At 35.6% G+C, this 20,477-nt stretch overlaps 1 protein-coding gene across 1 annotated transcript in view; it reads left to right on the forward strand.

Annotated features, from left to right (window-relative positions):
* Nucleotides 1–20,477, forward strand: part of Btaf1 (B-TFIID TATA-box binding protein associated factor 1) — a 98,355-nt gene that overhangs the window by 67,240 nt on the left and 10,638 nt on the right. The window contains 9 exon segments of the mRNA XM_047552672.1: nt 742–943; nt 2,210–2,358; nt 15,283–15,435; nt 15,661–15,782; nt 15,871–16,038; nt 17,630–17,707; nt 17,848–17,977; nt 19,734–19,875; nt 19,965–20,095. Of these exon segments, the coding sequence (XP_047408628.1) occupies nt 742–943; nt 2,210–2,358; nt 15,283–15,435; nt 15,661–15,782; nt 15,871–16,038; nt 17,630–17,707; nt 17,848–17,977; nt 19,734–19,875; nt 19,965–20,095 (1,275 nt within the window).

Raw genomic sequence — 20,477 nt, forward strand, 5'->3', positions numbered from 1 at the left:
CACTTGAGCCCAGGATTTTAAGGCCATTTTGGGCAACATAGTGAAACCCTGTCTAAAAAAATTTATCATTAGTAAAGAAAGAATCCCATCTGTATGCCTTTACCCTCATGATTAGTAAACATGCATTCAGCTGATCTATAAGGCTATTGTAACTGCTGAGCAGGTACTTGACTATAATCATTAATCTTCGTTCCCTGCAGCAGACTTTTAATAATAGGATGTTATTGTGTTATAACAATCATAACACTTATGATAAGCCAGGAAGTGGAAAATATCTATCAGAGTATGGTACCTAGAACAAAATTAGGAACACTAAACCCAGTGAATAAAAAGTATGTTCCTAAACCTAAATCACCAAATTTGGAGGAGGCTGGTGATATATGTTATCATATATTCCCAGGCTTAATAAGAGAATCTTGAAAGTGCCTTTTGATGTGTCTCTTGTTGATTTTGAAAGAATGGTGTGTTCCTATATTCCTAAGAGAGGGTATTGAGCAGGGGAGAAATTCTGTACCTTTTCTTACTTTTCTTTTTGAAACAGTTATGATATCTTAGTATGATTTTAGACTAATTTTCTATTGATGTTTTGATAGTAATGTTTTAAGGTATTTGGAGATATTTTTGGATTTAGAGTTACTAAAATATTGAGAACATCTCTGAATATGGGCTATTATAGTTAACATTTTAAATGATAGAGACCCTAATGAATATTCTGATTGCCTTTAACTTTTTTATTTTTAGTTGGTACAGCATTTGTCTCATCTTTATATGTGCCTTCAATACCCCAGCACTGCAGTGAGGCACATGGCTGCTCGTTGTGTAGGTGTCATGAGCAAAATAGCCACCATGGAAACAATGAACATTTTTTTGGAAAAGGTACTTCCATGGCTGGGAGCAATTGATGACAATGTCAAACAAGAGGGTGCAATTGAAGCACTTGCCTGTATCCTTTTTTATTTTGACAAACCCCTTAGATATTTTATTCATTTACTTAAGGATGACCAAAATAAAATTGACTGATTAAGTTATGCATATAAATAGCCTGCTTTGTAGCTATTGATGGACCTTTATTTTATTCATTTATTTATATGTGGTGCTGAGAATCAAACCCAGTGCCCCATAGGCTAGGCAAGTTTTCCACGACTGAGCCACAACCCCAGCCTGAAAACTACTTTTAAAATTTTATTTTGTATCATTTTACATTTCTTACAAATATTTTATAAAAATTTTCACATAGCAAGTTCAAGAATTCCTGTTGGCCAGGCATGGTAGCACACACCTGTAATCCCACCCAGCGGCTCTAGAGTCTGATGCAGGTGAATTGCAAGTTTGAAGCCATCCTGGCAGCTCATTCAAGCCCTAAGCAACTCAGCAAGACCCTGTCTCAAAATAAAATATAAAAAAGGGCTGGGGTTGTGGCTAAGGGGTTTAAGTGCCCCTGGGTTCACTTCCTAATACCCTCCCCCCCCAAAAAAAGATTTACTATTAATTTTAAGATAGCTTTATAATAGGCAAAATCATTTAATGTCCTATCTAATAACCAATTTGTTTATTTGGTTTATAATTAATGTTTTATTCAGGTAGCACCTATGTTGTACACATAAAATATTTCCAAACTTTGTTTCTTGGTTGGAAAATGACCAAAATAATCTTCGATGACTAGAATTATGTAGGTAAGCCCTTTGTTAAGGACATGGCAGCTATTTTTAACTTGAAGTATCTGAAAAATGGTTCTGGAGCAAGAAAGATGGATGAAGATCAGATCAGAGAAACTGTCAAAATGTAGAAGATTATAGGAGCCTGTACTTATTAGGTCCACCGTTATCTGATAGGTGATTGTCAAGATCCTGGAGGGAAATTTAGAATTAATCTTTGACACTGCTTTGTGCTCACCCTTAACTTACAATGTGACTAACTTTATTCTGACATTGAAATTTCTATTTTTAGAAAAACTTTTTAGTAAAACTTCTTCAGTCTTCTTTAGACAAAAAAATAATTTGTTTTTAATCATGAGAAAAATACATAATGATTTCAGAAGTACAGTATGTCAATGATATAATTGCATAGTCCTTGAGGGATAGTCAGTCTGTTATCTCATAGAGCAGATGAGAAAATAAGAAACTGTTTTAGAAGTTACCTTGGTGTAGTCATTGTTATTGAAAACATCTCCCTCAAAATCATTTCAGAATTTCCTTAATCACTTATTCAGGTGTAATGGAACAACTAGATGTTGGTATTGTTCCATATATTGTCCTTTTAGTTGTTCCTGTGTTGGGAAGAATGAGTGATCAGACAGACAGTGTAAGATTCATGGCTACACAATGCTTTGCAACATTAATTAGACTCATGCCACTTGAGGTAAGTTGATGATACTTGGTTTATGGATTTAATGTTTCTGTGACTTCATAATAATTTTACCCTTCTTTAAAACACATCAAGTTTTTAAAAAAGGTATTATTTTGAAAGTATTACAAGTATTAAGATTTCTAATATTTGATACTTTTTTTAAAACAGCATTTTAATTGAAAAATAAATTAGACACTTTCCTAAAAGAATGATAATTTGTTGATGCTTTTCGAGAAATAAAATTGTTCCAAGTTTCTCTGGACTGAAGTTTAGTTGAGAAGTAAATTTCAGAGATAGTAATTAACACTGTAAAAAGCAAATGAAGTTTCTATAGGAGTATGGAGCAACAAGTTTAGAAGGCTTAGTGGAGCATTTTGGAGTACATTCATGGGATATAAATAGTGTGTGTGGTCAGTGTGGATGGTAGAAGTTTCTTGAAGCAAGAAATGAGCCTGGATCCCACTACCAAGCTGCTTTTTAATATTTTGATGGGATTTACATAATTTCGGAAATTAGGCACGTATGTCATCCCCATACTATAGAATGTATTGTACTTCCTTTTTATTGCTGAATAATATTCATTGTATGGACATACATATTTTGTTTATCAGATGATAGATATTTGGATTGTTACTAGTTTTTGGCTATTGTTGAATAATGAGCATGGCATACTCACAAGTCTTTGTGTATGGATGTTTGTTCTTATTTCTTTTGAGTAAAACCTAGGAATCAAATTGCTGAGTCACATAGTTAGTTTAACTTTTTTTTCCCCCTTTGGTACTGGGAATTGAACCCAGAGGTGCTTACCTCTGAGCTACATCCCCATTCTTTTTTTTTTTTTTTTTTAATTAGGATCTTGTTAAATTGCTGAGGCCGGCCTCAAACTTGTGATCCTTCTACTTCAGCATCCCAAGTACCTGGGATTATAGGCATGCACCACAATATCCAGCTTGTTTAACTTTTTAAAGAAACTGGTAAACTACTGCAAAGTGTTGCTGTACCAATTTACATTCCTACCACAAAAGTATGAGTATAAATTGGATAGCTTCTTTGAAAAAAAAGTTGACTATATTTGATAAAGTTGAAGATAATTATCTCAACGATTAGCAAATCTTTTCTACATATATATAGAGAAACTCAACACATGTACCAAGATACATTTTCAAGAATATTTGTTATAATGTTACTTATAGTAGTCTAAAACCAGAAATTCATATTCATGAACAGTAGATATTTAAATTGTATACTCTTATACTGCAACAAAAACAAATAGCAGACACCCACAGTATCAATGAACTATTTTTTACAGTGTAGATGACAGTACGTTTATTGATTGATTGATTGATTGATTTATATATGTGGTACAGAGGATCGAATCCAATACCTTGCACGTGCTAGGCAGGTGCTCTACCACTGAGCCCCAGCCCTATTAATGAACTGTTTTTTTTTTTTTTTTTTTTTTTTTTTAGTTGTCTATGGATACAATACCCTTCTTTTTTTTTTTTTTTTTTTAATATCCTTCTTTATTTATCTTTATGTGGTGCTGAGGATCCAACCAGTGCCTTACATGTGTTAGGCAAGCGATCTACCACAGAGCCACAATCCCAACCCCTATTAATGAACTCATAGCATAAGATTCATTTTTATGAAGTTCAAAAACAGACAAAAGAAATTGAATGCATACATAGACAATAAAGGTATAAAAGAAAGAAATCATGGTAAAAGTCAGTCAAGTGATTACCTCTTAGGGAAATGAAATGGAGGTTATACTAAAGGTGATTTTTCTTGTGCTGATAAAGAGAGGTTGGTTTTATCATTTATTAAGCTAATAGTTTATAAAACTGTTCAATTGTCATATCTCTCTGCATATAGATTTTATTATGACATTAAGAAATAACCAGTGTGACAAAAAAAAAAATTGTGAGACTGCTATATCAAAGACCTTAGAGTCATTTCCAAAATTTCCAAGTATGGCAATATATTCTTATTAACTGTAGTCACCATGCTCTACAATGTATCTGTAGAACTGATTCATCCCATCTGGAACTTTGTACCCTTTAGCCAATATCTCCCTATTTCTCTTCTACTTCCCCTCCCACCAAACCCCTAGGAACCAACTTTCATTTGACTTTTTTAGGTGCCACAAAGTGAGATCATGCAGTGTGTTTTTCTGTGTCTGAATTGTTTTGCTTAGCATAATGTCATTCAGGTTCATCCATGTTGTCATGAATGAGAGGATTTCACTCTGTTTTAAGGCTGAATAATATTCCATTGTATACCAGTTTCTTTATCCATTCACCTATTGATAGACACATAAGTTAATTCCAAATCAACTCTACTATTATGAGCAAAACTGCAATGATTAGTGAAATTTTCTCTTCAACATACTGATTTCCTTGATATACACATAGAAGTGGTATTGCTGGATCATGTCATAGTTCTATAATAGCCATTCTAATGGGTGTGAGGTGGTAACTCAGAGTAGATTTAATTTGATTTATCTAGTGATTATGATTTGAGCATTTTGGCTGTTTATACATCTTTTGAGAAATACCTCTTCAGGTCCTTTGTCTACTTTTGAGTTCTTTTCTTTTTTCTGGTACTGGGGATTGAACTCAGGGGCATTCGACCACTGAGCCAAATCCCCAGCCCTGTTTTTTGTATTTTATTCAGAGACAGGGTCTCACTGAATTGCTTAGTGCCTCATTATTGCTGAGGCTAGCTTTGAACTGTAGATTCTCCTATCTCAGCCTCCCAAGCTGCTGGAATTACAGGCATGCACCACCACACCCTGCCAAATTGAGTTGTTTTCTTCCTGTTCACTTCCTTATATATTTTGGATATTAACCTCTTATCATGTGAATGGTTCACAAATTTTCCCTATTCTGTAGGTTCCTTTGCTGTGCTGAAGGTTTTCTATTTTATGTAGTCCCATTAGTCTGTTTGCTTTTTTATTTATTTATTTTTATTATAAACAAATGGGATTCATGTTGTTTCTGTTTGTACATGGAGTAACAGCATACCATTTGCATAATCATACATTTACATAGGGTAATGAAGTTTCATTCATTCTCTTATTTTTTCCTCCCCCCCACCCCTCCCACCCCTCTTTCCTCTGTATACAATCCCTCCTTCCTCCATTCTTGCCCCCCTCACACCCCCCATTATGTGTCATCACCGCTTATCAGTGAGATCATTCGTCCTTTGGTTTTATGAGATTGGCTTATCTCACTTAGCATGATATTCTCCAATTTCATCCATTTGCCTGCAAATGCCATAATTTTATTATTCTTTATAGCTGAGTAATATTCCATTGTATATATATATACCACAGTTTCTTTATCCATTCATCAATTGAAGGACATCTAGGTTGGTTCCACAGTCTGGCTGTTGTGAATTGAGCAGCTATGAACATTGATGTGGCTGTATCTCTGTAGTATGCTGATTTTAAGTCCTTTGGGTATAGGCCGAGGAGTGGGATAGCTGGGTCAAATGGTGGGTCCATTCCAAGTTTTCTAAGGAATCTCCACACTGCTTTCCAGAGTGGCTGCACTAATTTGCAGCCCCACCAGCAATGTATGAGTGAACCTTTTTCCGCACCTCCTCTCCAACACCTATTGTTGCTTGTATTCTTGATAATCGCCATTCTGATTGGAGTGAGATGGATTCTTAGTGTAGTTTTGATTTGCATTTCTCTTATTACTAAAGATGGTGAACATTTTTTCATATGTTTGTTGATTGCTTGTAGATCTTCTGTGAAGCGTCTGTTTGTATCCTTAGCCCATTTGTTGATTTGGGTTATTTGTATTCGTGTAGAGTTTTTTGAGTTCTTTATATATTCTGGAAATTAGTGCTTAATCTGAAGTATGAGTGGCAAAGATATTCTCCCACTTTGTAGGCTCTCTCTTCGCATTGCTGATAGTTTCCTTTGCTGAGAGAAAGCTATTTAGTTTGAATCTATCCCAGTTATTGATTCTTGCTTTTATTTCTTGTGCTATGGGAGTCCTATTAAGGAAGTATGATCCTAAGCCAACAAGTTGAAGATTTGGACCTACTTTTTCTTTTATAAGATGCAGGGTCCCTGGTCTGATTTCAAGGTCCTTGATCCATTGTGAGTTGATTTTTGTGCAGGGTGAGAGATAGGGGTTTAGTTTCATTCTGTTGCATGTGGATTTCCAGTTTTCCCAGCACCATTTGTTGAACAGGCTGTCTTTTCTCCACTGCATATTTTTGGCACCTTTGTCTAGTATGAGAAAATTGTACTTATTTGGGTTTGTGTCCATGTCCTCTATTCTGTACCATTGATCTACCTGTCTTTTTTGGTGCCAATACCAGGCTGTTTTTGTTACTATTGCTTTGTAGTATAGTTGAAGTTCTGGTATTGTGATACCCCCTGTTTAATTCTTCCTGCTAAGGATTGTTTTAGCTATTCTGGGTTTCTTATTCTTCCAGATGAATTTCACGATTGCTTGCTCTATTTCTCTAAGGTACGTCATTGGGATTTTAATTGGAATTGCATTGAATCTGTATAGCACTTTTGGTAGAATGGCCATTTTGACAATATTAATTCTGCCTGTCGAAGAACATGGGAGATCTTTCCATCTTCTAAGGTCTTCCTCAATTTCTTTCTTCGATGATTTGTAGTTTTCATTGTAGAGATCTTTTCTCTTTGGTTAGATTGATTCCCAAGTATTTTTTTTTTTGAGGCTATTGCAAATGGAGTTGTTTTCCTCATTTCCCTTTCAGCTGTTTCATTGCTTGTGTATAAAAATGCTTTAGATTTATGCGTGTTGATTTTATAGCCTGCTATTTTGCTGAATTCATTGATGAGGTCTAGAAGTTTTCTGTGGGAGATTTTTGGATCCTCTAAATATAGAATCATGTCATCAGCAAATAGTGACAGCTTAAGTTCCTCTTCTCCTATTCATATCCCTTTAATTTCTTTGGTCTGCCTAATTGCTCTGGCTAGAGTTTTGAGGACAATGTTGAATAGAAGTGGTGAAAGAGGACATCCCTGTCTTGTTCCCATTTTTAAAGGGAATGGTTTCAGTTTTTCTCCATTAAGAATGATGTTGGCCATGGGCTTAGCATAAATAACCTTTACAATGTTCAGGTGTGTTCCTACTATCCCTATTTTTTTCTAGTGTTTTGAGCATGAAGGGGTGTTATATTTTGCCAAACGCTTTTTCTGCATCAATTGAAATAACCATATGATTCTTATCCTTAAGTCTATTGACATGATGGATTACGTTTATTGATTTACGGATGTTAAACCATCCTTGCATTCCACGGACGAACCCCACTTGATCGTGGTGCACGATTTTCTTAATATGTTTTTGAATACGGTTTGCCAATATTTTGTTAAGGATCTTTGCATCTATATTCATCAAGGATACTGGTCTAAAATTTTCTTTCCTTGATGTGTCTTTTCCTAGTTTGGGTATGAGGGTGATATTAGCTTCATAGAATGAGTTCAATAGGGTACCCTCCTTTTCTATTTCCTGGAATACTTTGAGAAGTATTGGAATGAGTTGTTCTTTGAAGGTCTTGTAGAACTTGGCTGAGAATCCATGTGGTCCTGGGCTTTTCTTGGATGGTAGATTTTTAATGGCTTCTTCTATTTCATTGCTTGATATTGATCTGTTAAAATTGTGTATGTCCTCCTGGTCCAGTTTGGGAGGAGCACATGTCTCTGGAAATTTGTCAATGTCTTCAGTAGTTTCTATTTTGTTGGAATACAGATTTTCAAAGTAGCTTCTCATTATGTTCTGTATCTCAGTGGTGTCTCTTGTGATATTTCCTTTTTCATCATGAATTTTAGTAATTTGAGTCTTCTCTCTCCTTCTCTTTGTTAGTGTGGCTAAGTGTTTGTCTATTTTGTTTACTTTCTCAAAGAACCAACTTTTTGTTTTGTCAATTTTTTGAATTGTTTCTTTTGTTTCAATTTCATTGATTTCAGCTCTGATTTTAATTATTTCCTGTCTTCTACTACTTTTGCTGTTATTCTGTTCTTCTTTTTCTAGGGCTTCCAGCTGTAGTGTTAGGTCATTTAGTTGTTGACTTTTCATTCTTTTCTGGAATGCGCTCCATGCAATGAATTTTCCTCTTATTACCACTTTCATAGTGTCCCAGAGATTTTGATATGTTGTATTGTCATTCTCATTGACCTCTAAGAATTTTTTTATCTCCTCCCTGATGTTTTTTGTTATCCATGTTTCATTCAATAGCATATTATTTAGTCTCCAGGTGTTGGAGTAATTTCTGTTTTTTATTTTGTCATTGATTTCCATTCTCAGTCCATTATGATCTGATAGAACACAAGGCAGTATCTCTATTTTTTTGCATTTCCTAAGGGCTGCTTTGTGGCGTAACATATGGTCTATTTTTGAGAAGGTTCCATTTGCTGCTGAGAAGAAAGTGAATCCGCTCATTGATGGATGGAATATTCTATATATGTCTATTAAGTCTGGGTTATTGATTGTGTTATTGAGTTCTATGGTTTCTTTGGTTGGTTTTTGTTTGGAAGATCTATCTAGTGGTGACAGCAGTGCATTAAAGTCACCCAAAATTATTGTGTTGTGGTCTATGTGATTCCTGAAATTGAGAAGGATTTGTTTGATATACAGGGATGCACCATTGTTTGGGGCATAAACATTTACTATCGTTATGTCTTCCTGATTTATGGTTCCCTTAAGCAGTATGAAATGTCCTTCTTTATCCTTCTGACTAACTTTGGTTTGGAGTCCACTTTATCTGATATAAGGATGGAAGCCCCCACTTTTTTACTGAGTCCATGTGCATGGTAGGTTTTATCCCATCCTTTCACCTTCAGTCTGTGGATGTCTTTTTCTGAGATGAGTCTCTTGTAGGCAGCATATTGTTGGGTCTTTCTTTTTAATCCATTCTGCCAGTCTATGTCTTTTGATTGATGAGTTTAGGCCATTAACATTCAGGGCTATTATTGAGATATGATTTGTATTCCTAGTCATTTGACTTTTTTTTTTTTTTTTTTTTTTGGCGGTGCTGGGGATTGAACCCAGGGCCTTAAATGCTTACAAGGCAAGCACTCTACCAACTGAGCTATATCCCCAGCCCCATTTGACTTATTTTTGATTTTTAAATTGGCTTGGTTTCTCCTTTGAGTGGTTTTTCTCTAAGGTAGTTCCTCCCTTTGCTGACCTCCATTGTTGTTTTTCATTTCCTCCTCATGGAATATTTTGTTGAGAACATTCTGTAGTGCAGGCTTTCTATTTGTAAATTCTTTTAACTTTTGTTTATCATGGAAGGATTTTATTTCATCTTCAAATCTGAAGGTTAGTTTTGCTGGGTATAGGATTCTTGGTTGGCAACCATGTTCTTTCAGAGCTTGAAATACGTTGTTCCAGGCCCTTCTAGCTTTAGAGTCGGGGTTGAGAAGTCGGCTGCTATCCATATTGTTCTCCCCCTATATGTAATCAGATGCTTTTCTCTCGTGGCCTTCAAAATCTTATCTTTATTTTGAATGTTAGGTATTTTCATTATAATGTGCCTTGGTGTGGATCTGTTGTGATTTTGCGCATTTGGTGTTCTGTAAGCCTCTTGTATTTGATTTTCCATTTCATTCTTCAGGTTTAGGAAATTTTCTGATATTATTTCATTGAATAGGTTGTTCATTCCTTTGGTTTGTGTCTCTGTGCCTTCCTCAATCCCAATAATTCTTAAATTTGGTCTTTTTATGATGTCCCATAGCTCTTGGAGATTCTGTTCACGATTTCTTACCATCTTCTCTGTTTGGGCAACTTTATTTTCAAGATTAAATATTTTGTCTTCATTGTCTGAGGTTCTGTCTTCCAAGTGGTGTAGTCTTTTGGTGATGCTTTCCATTGAGTTTTTTATTTGGTTTATTGTTTCCTTCAATTCAAGGATTTCCATTTGGTTTTTCTTTTTTTTTCTTTTTTTTTTTTTGAGAATCTCTATCTCTTTGTTGAAATGATCTTTTGCTTCCTGCATTTGCTCTCTTATCTCATCCTTTGCTTTGCGAATCATCTTACTCATGTATAATCTGAAGTCCTTTTCTGACATTTCTTCTAACATACTGTCATTGGATTCTATTAATATAGAATCTAGATTTGTTTGGATCATTTTCTTCCCTTGTTTTTTCATGTTGTTCATGTATCTTCCCCTCTAGCAGTGCAGATCTGGGGTAATACAGATTTCCCCCCTATAGGCTTATAGTGGCCCAATAGGTTTCCAAAACCCTTTCTTTAAGGGGAGATCAATATTAGCAGTCCCCAATTAAGACACTATGCAATCCTAGACCAAATAGCCCCTATTGAGGACAATAACAAAATTGTCATAATACGCAGAATGAGTTCAAATATTATCTTCAGTAAAACAAAGAAATTTGCAATAAGGTCTGCAGTTTCAAATGGAGGAGAAAGAGGATGCAGAGGGATGTAGAATGTGGCTATTAATGGGATAAGAAGAGAATATACAGAAGTTCTAGATAATAGAAAGGGTGAGAGTGTAATCAAAAGAAATTGGATGTTAGCATGCAAAAAAGGGAGAAAGAGACTCTGAGGGAACAGGTAAACAAAAGGAAAAGAGAGCAAGAAAAGTAAAGGAATAAAAACTTAAATTTTTTCAATAAGGAGAAAAAAGAAATCTACAGTATAACAGTCATATAGTAAAGAAACCTCCCAGAGTTCAGTAGCCTGATGCCTGAGAGGTACCTGACAGTGAGCTTCAAGCCTCCAGCAGGCGTCTCAGGGTGGGTTTTGTCCCACCTAAAGATGGGAGCTCCAGCTTCCAGGATTATCCAAGATGGCCGCTGTGGCTTCGAAATGTGTTGGCAAATGGAGAACTGCTGCTCAGGGTGTGGCTGTGGTCAGCAGGACGTCCAGGAGGCAGGATGCGGTTGGTCAGGCAGGGGTCTTGGAGGTCAGGTGTGTTTGGTGTGGTTGTGGGATCCTTGAGGCCGGTTGCAATCAGTCGGTCTGGGGTCCCGGTGATAGGGTGCAGTCAGTTGGTCTGGGGGTCCTGGCGGCAGGGAGCATCAGTCGATGTGAGGACCCCAGAGGCAGGGAGTGATCGATCAGGCTGAGGGTCCTGGAGACGGGACTCAGTCAGTCCGGCCAGGGGTCCTACGGGGCCTGGCTGTTGTCTCAAAATGGCGGCAACCATGTGTAATCAAACCTGCAGGTACTGTAACAGTGAACTTCCAGGCAACAGTAGGCAGCTGATGCTCCACTGGAAGTCGCCGATCAGTTTGCTGACTGTTGTTGGACAATCCGGAGGTGAACCCGGTGCATTGGGTGATGGATAGGTGTAAAGCAGGTGATGGACAGGCGAGAGGCAGGCAAATGGCAGATGATAGGCGCCTGACAGTGAGCAATCTGCACTCAAAAAAGGCGTCGATATGCTGGCAGATTGCAGGTGATCACAGCAGACAAATGGGGTAAACACCAGGGGATCGATGAGCAGCAAAAACTGTCTTACCAAGAAACAGATATCCTCTGCTTGAAACCGGAGTTACGGAGCAACAAGGAACGCATCCTCCCTCTAGTCCGCCATCTTGGATCTCCCTAGTCTGTTTGCTTTTGTTTCCTGTGCTTTTGGATTTTATCCAAAAAAAATCATTGTATGGACCAATGTGAAGTCAGTTGCCTATTTTCTTTAGTAGTTTATGTTTCAGGTCTTAAGTTGAAGTCAGCTATGGTTTGGATGTGGTTTATCCCTCCCAAGGGCTTATACACTGGAAGGTTGTCCCTAGTGTGGTGATGTTAAGAGGTGAAGACTAGGGCTGGGGTTGTGGCTCAGTGGTAGAGTTCTCACCTAGCATGCATGAGGCCCTGGGTTTGTTCCTCAGTACCACATAAATAAAGTTATTGTGTCCACCCACAATTAGAACAAAAAAATTAAAAAATTAAAAAATACAAAAAGAAATGTAGACTATTGGGAGGTCCTTAGGTCATTGAGGGTGCCAGAGTGATTGAGGTGGTTTCATGGGACCCTTAGTTCTCAAAGAGAGTAATTATAAGAGCATGCCCAACCCCTGAGTCCTGAATTGCTCTCTGGTTTCCCGTTTCAAGATGTGATCTCTTCCTCTCCCATGTGCTCCCTTGATTGTGGTGCCATCTGCCATGAGGCCTTTAACAGAGATGCGCATATGCTGGTACCATGCCCTTAAATCCCCAAAACTGTGAACTCAATAAACCTTTTTTCAAAAGAAAGTTACTCAGCTTCAGGTAACAAAAACCAGACTAATAGAAAGTGTGGTCCATTGTGACCTGATTTTTGTATATCCAATTTTCCTAGCATCATCTATTGAAGAAATTGTTGTTCCCTCTTGTGTTCTTGGAACCCTTGTCAAAGATCAGTCTATATATTTGTTTTTATGCCAGTACCATGCTGTTTTAATTACTACAGCTTTGTAGATCTCTTATTACTTACTACTTATTATTGTGGTGCTGGGGATCAAATTCAGGGACTTGCACATTCTAAGCAAGTTCTCTACTACTGAGCTGCCTTATTTAATATATACTGCAGGGCTGGGAATATAACAAATCTTTTTGTTAAAGATTGCATTGGCTATTCAGGGGCTTTTGTGGTTCCATATACATTTTAGGAGTGTTTAGAATTGTTTTTCTATTTTCTTAAAAAATGCCATTGAATTTTTGAATAGAGATTACATAAATAGAGGTTGAATTTATTCCTGGAAATTTTGTTTTTGTTTTTGGTGGCACTGGGGACTGAATCCAGGTACATAGTAGGCAAGTACTCTACCGCTGAGTTATACTCCCCCTTTTTAAAATTTTTATTTTGAGATGGTCTGGCTGAGTTGTTCAGGATGACCTTGAACTTGTAATTCTCCTGCCTCAGCCTCTCAAATAGCCTGGATTACAAATGTGCACAACTATGCCTGGCCTAAGTTTTTTTTTTTTTTTTTTTTTTTTTTTTTTTTTTTCTTTCGGTGCTGGGGATTGAACCCAGGGCCTTGTGCTTGCAAGGCAAGCACTCTACCAACTGAGCTATATCCCCAGCCCAGTTTTTTGTTTTAATGCTATTATAAATGGAATTATTTTCTTGATTTCTTTTTTTTTTTTTTTTTCATTGTTATCAGAACCTCTTTATACTCTGAAAATTGAAGTCCCAAAGAGCTTTGGTTTATCATATTTTCTGTAATAGAAATTGAAACTGGGCATTTTTTAAAAATTCATTTAAAAAAACAACCTTTTATATGTTATCATAATTTACTGTATGAAAAATAACTTTCCTAAAACAACAGTGAGAAGGGTGACATTGTTGTATATTTTTGCAGATCTCTTTTATGTCTGTCCTGCTGGTAGATAGCTGCACTCATATTTGCTTAGGCATACAGTCTGTTGAGATATGTTGTTTTGGTTGAGGTAGATGAAGAAAGTCCAGCTATCAGAGAGATAGGTAGTTGGAAAAGGGAGCAATCTTTTGATGGTCTTTTCAAGTAATTGTGGATATATTTTGACCTAAAAATACACCAAAACTTAAAAAGAGAAAATCTTTAAAAATATTCTGGGCAGTGAGAATCTAAAGTTCTATCAATAAATGTTTCGTACCTTCTCACTTAAAATCCATTTGTTTATCACTTCTGAATGAATCTTTTACTCATACATGTTTTATAACATTTGTATGGGTCATTTAGAAAATATTGGTCTCCCACAAGTTGATACATTTCATTATATATTTTTTAAAAAGATGTTCATTAATATCACCAGGATAAAATTAAATATTGGAAAGCATGTTACTTTCTCTGAAAAACTTGAATTTTATCAGTGGCAACAAGTTATTTCAGTTATTTTCAGGTTAATTTCTAAGAAAATGTCAACCAAATACTGCAATCAGAATGCCAATGACTCAACAATCCTCTCACGTAAAGTGTTGTTCCATTAAAAAAAAAAGTATACTAATGTACATTCTGTCTCCATGGCAAAATTTGTTGAAATATAAATTCTTGTGTGTAGATCCAAGTTTAGCAACCATTAATCTTTAAAAGTATGAGATTAGCCAATAATGAAATGTTGGCTATATTCAGGGTGAATGAACACCACAGAGTTTTTGGAGTGCTAAAGACTTTAGTTCACTTTTATAAAGAAAAAAATAAAACAATGGCTAATTCAAGGCACAATTTAAACAATCTCATAAATACTTTTCCTCAATATATAATATTCTGACAAGCAGAAATACTTTATATTTCACATTTTATCTCACAGAATGTTAATAAGATGTATTCAAAGATTGAGGTTTGGTCATTTTTATTCCTTTATCAATTACATTCTTAAGTGAAACTTTTTAAAAATGCTAGTGGATAGTGAGGAATAGTGACTGCTAGTACATCTTGGTGCATTGCAGTGATTCTTCATGAAACATCAGTTTTGCCTATCAAACTTTGTGCAGATGTCACCACAATGAAAATGCAGATATTGACTTTGTTTTATTGTGAAATCATATTGGAGGTCCAGAATTCAGTCCCTAACACTGCAAAAAAATTAATTCAAATTATTCTGAAATAATAAAAATGGTCTTAGGGATCCATAAGGGGTCCTTACCACAGGGATCACATCTGCAGGGATCTATCCAGACCACATTTTGAGATCAAATACCAGAGGGCATCACAACACTAAAATTGAGAAGCTCCAAACAACATTTAATTTAAACTATGTAACTTCTAATTTACCTTTTTATCGAGTAATGCATGGTATGAGAAAATTAAATTGTATCTGTGTTCTTTAAAATACCGCATGTTTTCTTAGTAGTCTGATTCAAGCTATCAAATTATTTAGACTTGTTTAAGTCTTTAAAATCATACTGTTTGAATATTTTTTCTGCGTATTTATGTTTTGGTAAGACTTATTAGATATATTTGAGAAAGAAAAAAACTGTGACTAAATAGTTTTAATACATTTTAAAAAATCATTTTAGGCAGGCATTCCAGACCCTCCAAACATGTCAGAAGAATTAATCCAATTGAAAGCAAAAGAGCGACACTTTTTGGAACAGCTGTTAGATGGGAAAAAGTTAGAAAATTATAAAATTCCAGTACCAATCAATGCTGAACTAAGAAAATATCAGCAGGTAAGTTGTATATTTATGTTGTAAATAGAAATAGTTACATTTCCTTTTCAATATACCTTGAAGAATTTTTTAAATCAACCTCGTAAAATCTGTGTTCAGTGTCTCATACCCATTTATTTATCTTTTGCTTATATAAATATTTTTGGTCTGTGCAAACATGTTTTTTGTAAGAAAAAAAATTTTATGATCCATTCAAATTTATAATTTTTCCTTCTAACTTTACAGGATGGTGTGAACTGGTTAGCATTTCTTAATAAATATAAATTGCATGGAATTCTGTGTGATGACATGGGTTTAGGAAAAACTTTACAGTCCATCTGCATTCTAGCAGGAGATCATTGTCACAGGTAATTTAAAATTTTAGTTTAAACTAAGATTTCTAGATTCTGAGAAATTAAGCAAGCTGGTAAGTTTGTTGTGTTTTGCTTTGTAAAGGGCCCAGGAATACGCAAGATCAAAATTGGCAGAATGTATGCCACTTCCTTCCTTGGTGGTTTGTCCACCAACATTAACAGGTCACTGGGTGGATGAAGTAGGTAAATTTTGCTCCAGAGAGTATCTCAATCCCTTGCACTATACTGGACCTCCCACTGAACGAATAAGGTAAGAGTTACACAACAAAAATATGTTTAATCCTCTTGTAGTTCGAAAGAGTAAAATTTATTTAAAAATGAATTCTATTTAGCTCTTTTAGTGATAAGATCGAAAATCACTCATTTAAGAAAGGTGAGTGTACTTTGGGAAGATATCATCAGTGAAGCTTATCAAAATTCAGGTATTTTAACCATTGTACAATCAGCTGGACTAAGTATTGGAGCTGGGGAGCTATCTGGAACCAAGTTAGTTCTGTATGCTCCTTTGAGAAGTCTTGTTACCATAGTACTCTTCTTGCTGCTTCTGTTATGTTTTCATTCTTTACCTACTTCTGTAAGAATTCCCCTTGCACTGTCCTCCTTCTTCCTTCCCTTTTCTCAAAGATCCTTTTGGTTCACAGTAATTGCTCTAACTACTCCACTGCCATTTCAGCACTAGAGTTCTTATTGCTTTACCCCCTTGCTGTTAATTAATACACCTCTTCATGTTTCTAACTATAAATTTTGAAGATTGGAAGTTCATTTATTTCATTTTATCTTATAAAGCTTGGCTAGTCATAGGTTGCTGATTAAACCATAGCCTTGGCTGCCCTTCTGTATTAACAGCTGACATTAAATAAAGTTATGAAAAATTTTGACCAGGCATTATTATAAGCACTTTTATATTTATGTAAAGTTGTATATTCACTGTATGCGATAACACTTTTTCCATTTAGAGATATAGAGTTTAAGGCCTGGGTCCAAGATCATTCAGCTAAAAAAGGTGGGCAGAGTGAGGATTTGTACCCAGGCAGCTCAGAAGCTTGCACTTTTGAGCAATTTACTCTAAGTTAGAATTCATTGGCAAGTAATAACAATTCATTTCAAACTAGCCTAAGCAAACAGGAAAATTCCTTCAGTATCTTGAGAATCTTAGGGATGAATTCTTGCTTCAGGCACATCTAGATTACTCTTATTTGCTCTTCCTCCCCAGTTTATTATATTGATCTCTGCTGAACTTCAGTCTACTGTTAGTGGAAAGGTGACCATGGGAAGAACTAGTTAGTTAGCTCTTTTAGTGACATTGTCCCAGTTTGGCAACTATAGTAAACAAATCTTCCCTCTCCTGTCAGGAATATATCAATACTAGACATGACTGACTGGCCTTGTTTGGATTATATCTCCAAACCAACCTCTGTGGCCAGAGGATAAAATATTGTGAATTGCTCAAGTTGATTCTGATACACTTCATCTTCTTGTTGATTATGGGAATATGTGATGATAACCCTCAGTATACCACATCCACCCCCAGGACAACTTGGAATGGTTTAAAAAAAAAAAAAAAATACCCCCACAGAAGAGATGTTGGCAAATCAAGTTTAAAATGCCCACCACATTTTGAATCAAGTGTTCATCTCTTTTCTCATCAAACTGAATAGAGTAACAAGACCACATCATAAGGAGAGTAGCATCTCATATGTAGAGACTAAGCTGAAGGATTTAATAGGCATACTGAAGCAGATTGAAATATTTACTATAATGGTAATTGTAGTTTTACTGTTAAATTTACATTTAAAACTTGAAGAACCCTTTTCCTAATTTTTTTCCTTTTTTAAATAAAGGTTACAGCATCAAGTAAAAAGGCATAATCTGATAGTGGCTTCATATGATGTTGTGAGGAATGACATAGATTTTTTTAGGTAAGAATTAAAATATTTTTCTTTAGAGAAACTTAGTATCAAATATGAAGAAACTTCATATTTTCCTTCTTTTGAGATTCTTCATATAGTTCCTAACATACGGTAAAATATTCCAAAATTTTCTATTTATTCTCCCTTAGAAATATTAAATTTAACTACTGTATTCTTGATGAAGGCCATGTCATCAAAAATGGAAAAACAAAATTGTCAAAAGCAGTAAAACAACTGACTGCTAATTATAGGATTATTCTTTCTGGAACCCCAATCCAGGTAATTATTTACTGTTCTTCCTATTTTCTTTCTGAAAAACATTTGACAAGTAGGGAGTAGGCTTGGCAATTGTCAGTGAATTAATGAAAGGATATGTTTAGTTTATAGGGAGGATAATTATTTTCTGGTAATTATGTTGTTTTTGCTGTGTGTGTGTGTGTGTGTGTGTCTGTGTTGGTGTTGCTGGGGATTGAACCCAGGGCCTTGTGCATGTGAGGCAAGCACTCTACCAACTGAGCTTTGTCACCAGCCCCTATGTCGTTTTTATAATGATTCATTTGGAATATAGCAGTATCTGAACAGACCAGGATTTAAAGGTCATATTTAAAATGTAATTTTAGGCTATGTAAATACAAATCTTATGTCCAAGTATGAAAGATGTCAGACTCTACTCCAAACTGACGATTCTCCTTCAGTAGTATAACACTGCAATCTGATTTAATATTGAAAAGCTAGAACCAATTGAGAAAATGAATCATTATATAATGAATGTATGAATACCTGATATCAGGAGGCAGTTAAAGGGAAACAATTGTAAAATTTTATCTTGAAAAAGGAAAGAGATGGGTGAATACACAGGTATCTTCATGTACTTTTGAAAGATTCCATTGTTGGAGTTGGTTGCAAATATTCATATCTAGCCTGGGTAACCAACTCCTCTGATAGGAAAATACCCTTAATTATTTCCAGTCAGTGGGAGAGTGAACACCAAGTGGTCAAAGAGATTCCTCCTGACTCTAAAAATTGGTAGTTCTTTATTACTTTTTTGTTTGAATTTATTTTTGGTGATTATTATAAGGGTTGGGGTTTTGTTCATTAAGTGAACACTACAGATTTTAATAACTATGAGACAAACTTGTCAGAAGTTTTTAAGGTACATTTAAAAGGGAAACAGAAGACTCAATAGGCTTAAATTATCAAATTTTGTTTTTCTTCAATTTAAAGTCTTATAAAAATATCACAGTAGTTTTAAATAATTGTGTTACTTGGTTCAGACATCAGAAGTTTTTTGGATTTTGTCTAGTTAAAGGCCCTCTTTCTTCCCCCTTCTCCATTTAAACAGTTTTACTCTGCTGTCAGGTGGGTTTCTCCACTGAAGAGCCAGAGTGGGATTAGAAGGGTATGCATATGGGAGGGCAGAATAGCTGGTGACCCAGAGCCTGAGCAAGATGACAGGGGCTTTTGGATGGGGGAGTTAAGGGAAAGGGAACAATAGAATTCACATGTGGGAAGGCATCCAAAATGGTAAAAATGCTGATTCCCCACTCCCCACAACCCAGTAAAACTTCAAACAGTAGATTTGGAAAGAACCTATGCTTTTGCTTCATGACTCATAAATACTGGGTGGACTTGACATTATAATTAAACTATTATAGGTTTTCTTTGTTGAAGACATGGTGTTTGTTGGCCACGTTCCTTAAATTTTGCTGTTAATGTGGGTATCAAAGATAAACTAAAAAAAAAATCAAAAATTTTCTGCTGTTCTATTTTACTGGTTCATTGGTGCTAGCAGTAGGGTATAAACACTGTGGACCTAGTCTATTCTGATGGAGAAGACTAGATTTCCCCCAAATAGGATGGAATATTTTCTCCAAAGATACTGATCTGAAAATAGATTTATACCATACACTTAAAAAATGGAACATTAACAAAAGCCCACTATGATGACACAAATGGGAGATAATCACCACATTCTTAAGTGTCAGGAAATGAGCCCAGTACAAAAAATAATCAGTATTCCTTTTTTTCTATTAAGAACAATGTTTTGGAGCTGTGGTCGTTGTTCGATTTCCTCATGCCAGGATTTTTGGGTACTGAACGCCAGTTTGCTGCTCGATATGGTAAACCTATATTAGCAAGTAGAGATGCTCGAAGTTCCAGTCGAGAACAAGAAGCAGGTATGGAAGAGATTTAATTATAGAGCCTATGTTGGTGATTGTAATTAATTCCTAACTTTTAAAAAGTCATTTTCTCTTGTTATTTACAGGTGTTCTTGCGATGGATGCGCTGCATCGCCAAGTCCTGCCGTTTCTTTTGAGAAGAATGAAAGAAGATGTTTTACAGGATCTTCCACCTAAAATTATTCAAGATTATTATTGTACTCTTAGTCCTCTCCAGGTTAGGAATCTGGTGATTGTGCTTTTAGTGCTGTGTTTATTAGCAAAATGTCTTCTTTAAATTACAAAAGTATTGAGCAAAGAGGTTTAGTCTTTGATTTTATCACTCAAATATAGGTTTGACTTCCCTACCTTTAGGAACACTGTTTCAAATAGAATCTGATTCAAATAGAATCTGTCTAATTATATGGATATGAGTTTAGATGTGTGCACTTAGAATTTAGCATTAGAACAAAATCCAGTATCATAGTTGCATTCTTAAATGTCTAGTTAATTGAAGAGGTTGTAAGGTTAAACTGATGAAGAAATATAATAGTCCCTTCTTATCCATGGAGGATACATTCGTTCCAAGACCTCCTATGGATACCTGAAACCACAAATAG

The sequence above is a fragment of the Sciurus carolinensis genome, chromosome 5 (genome assembly GCF_902686445.1).
Source record: "Sciurus carolinensis chromosome 5, mSciCar1.2, whole genome shotgun sequence".
Lineage (NCBI taxonomy): Eukaryota > Metazoa > Chordata > Mammalia > Rodentia > Sciuridae > Sciurus > Sciurus carolinensis.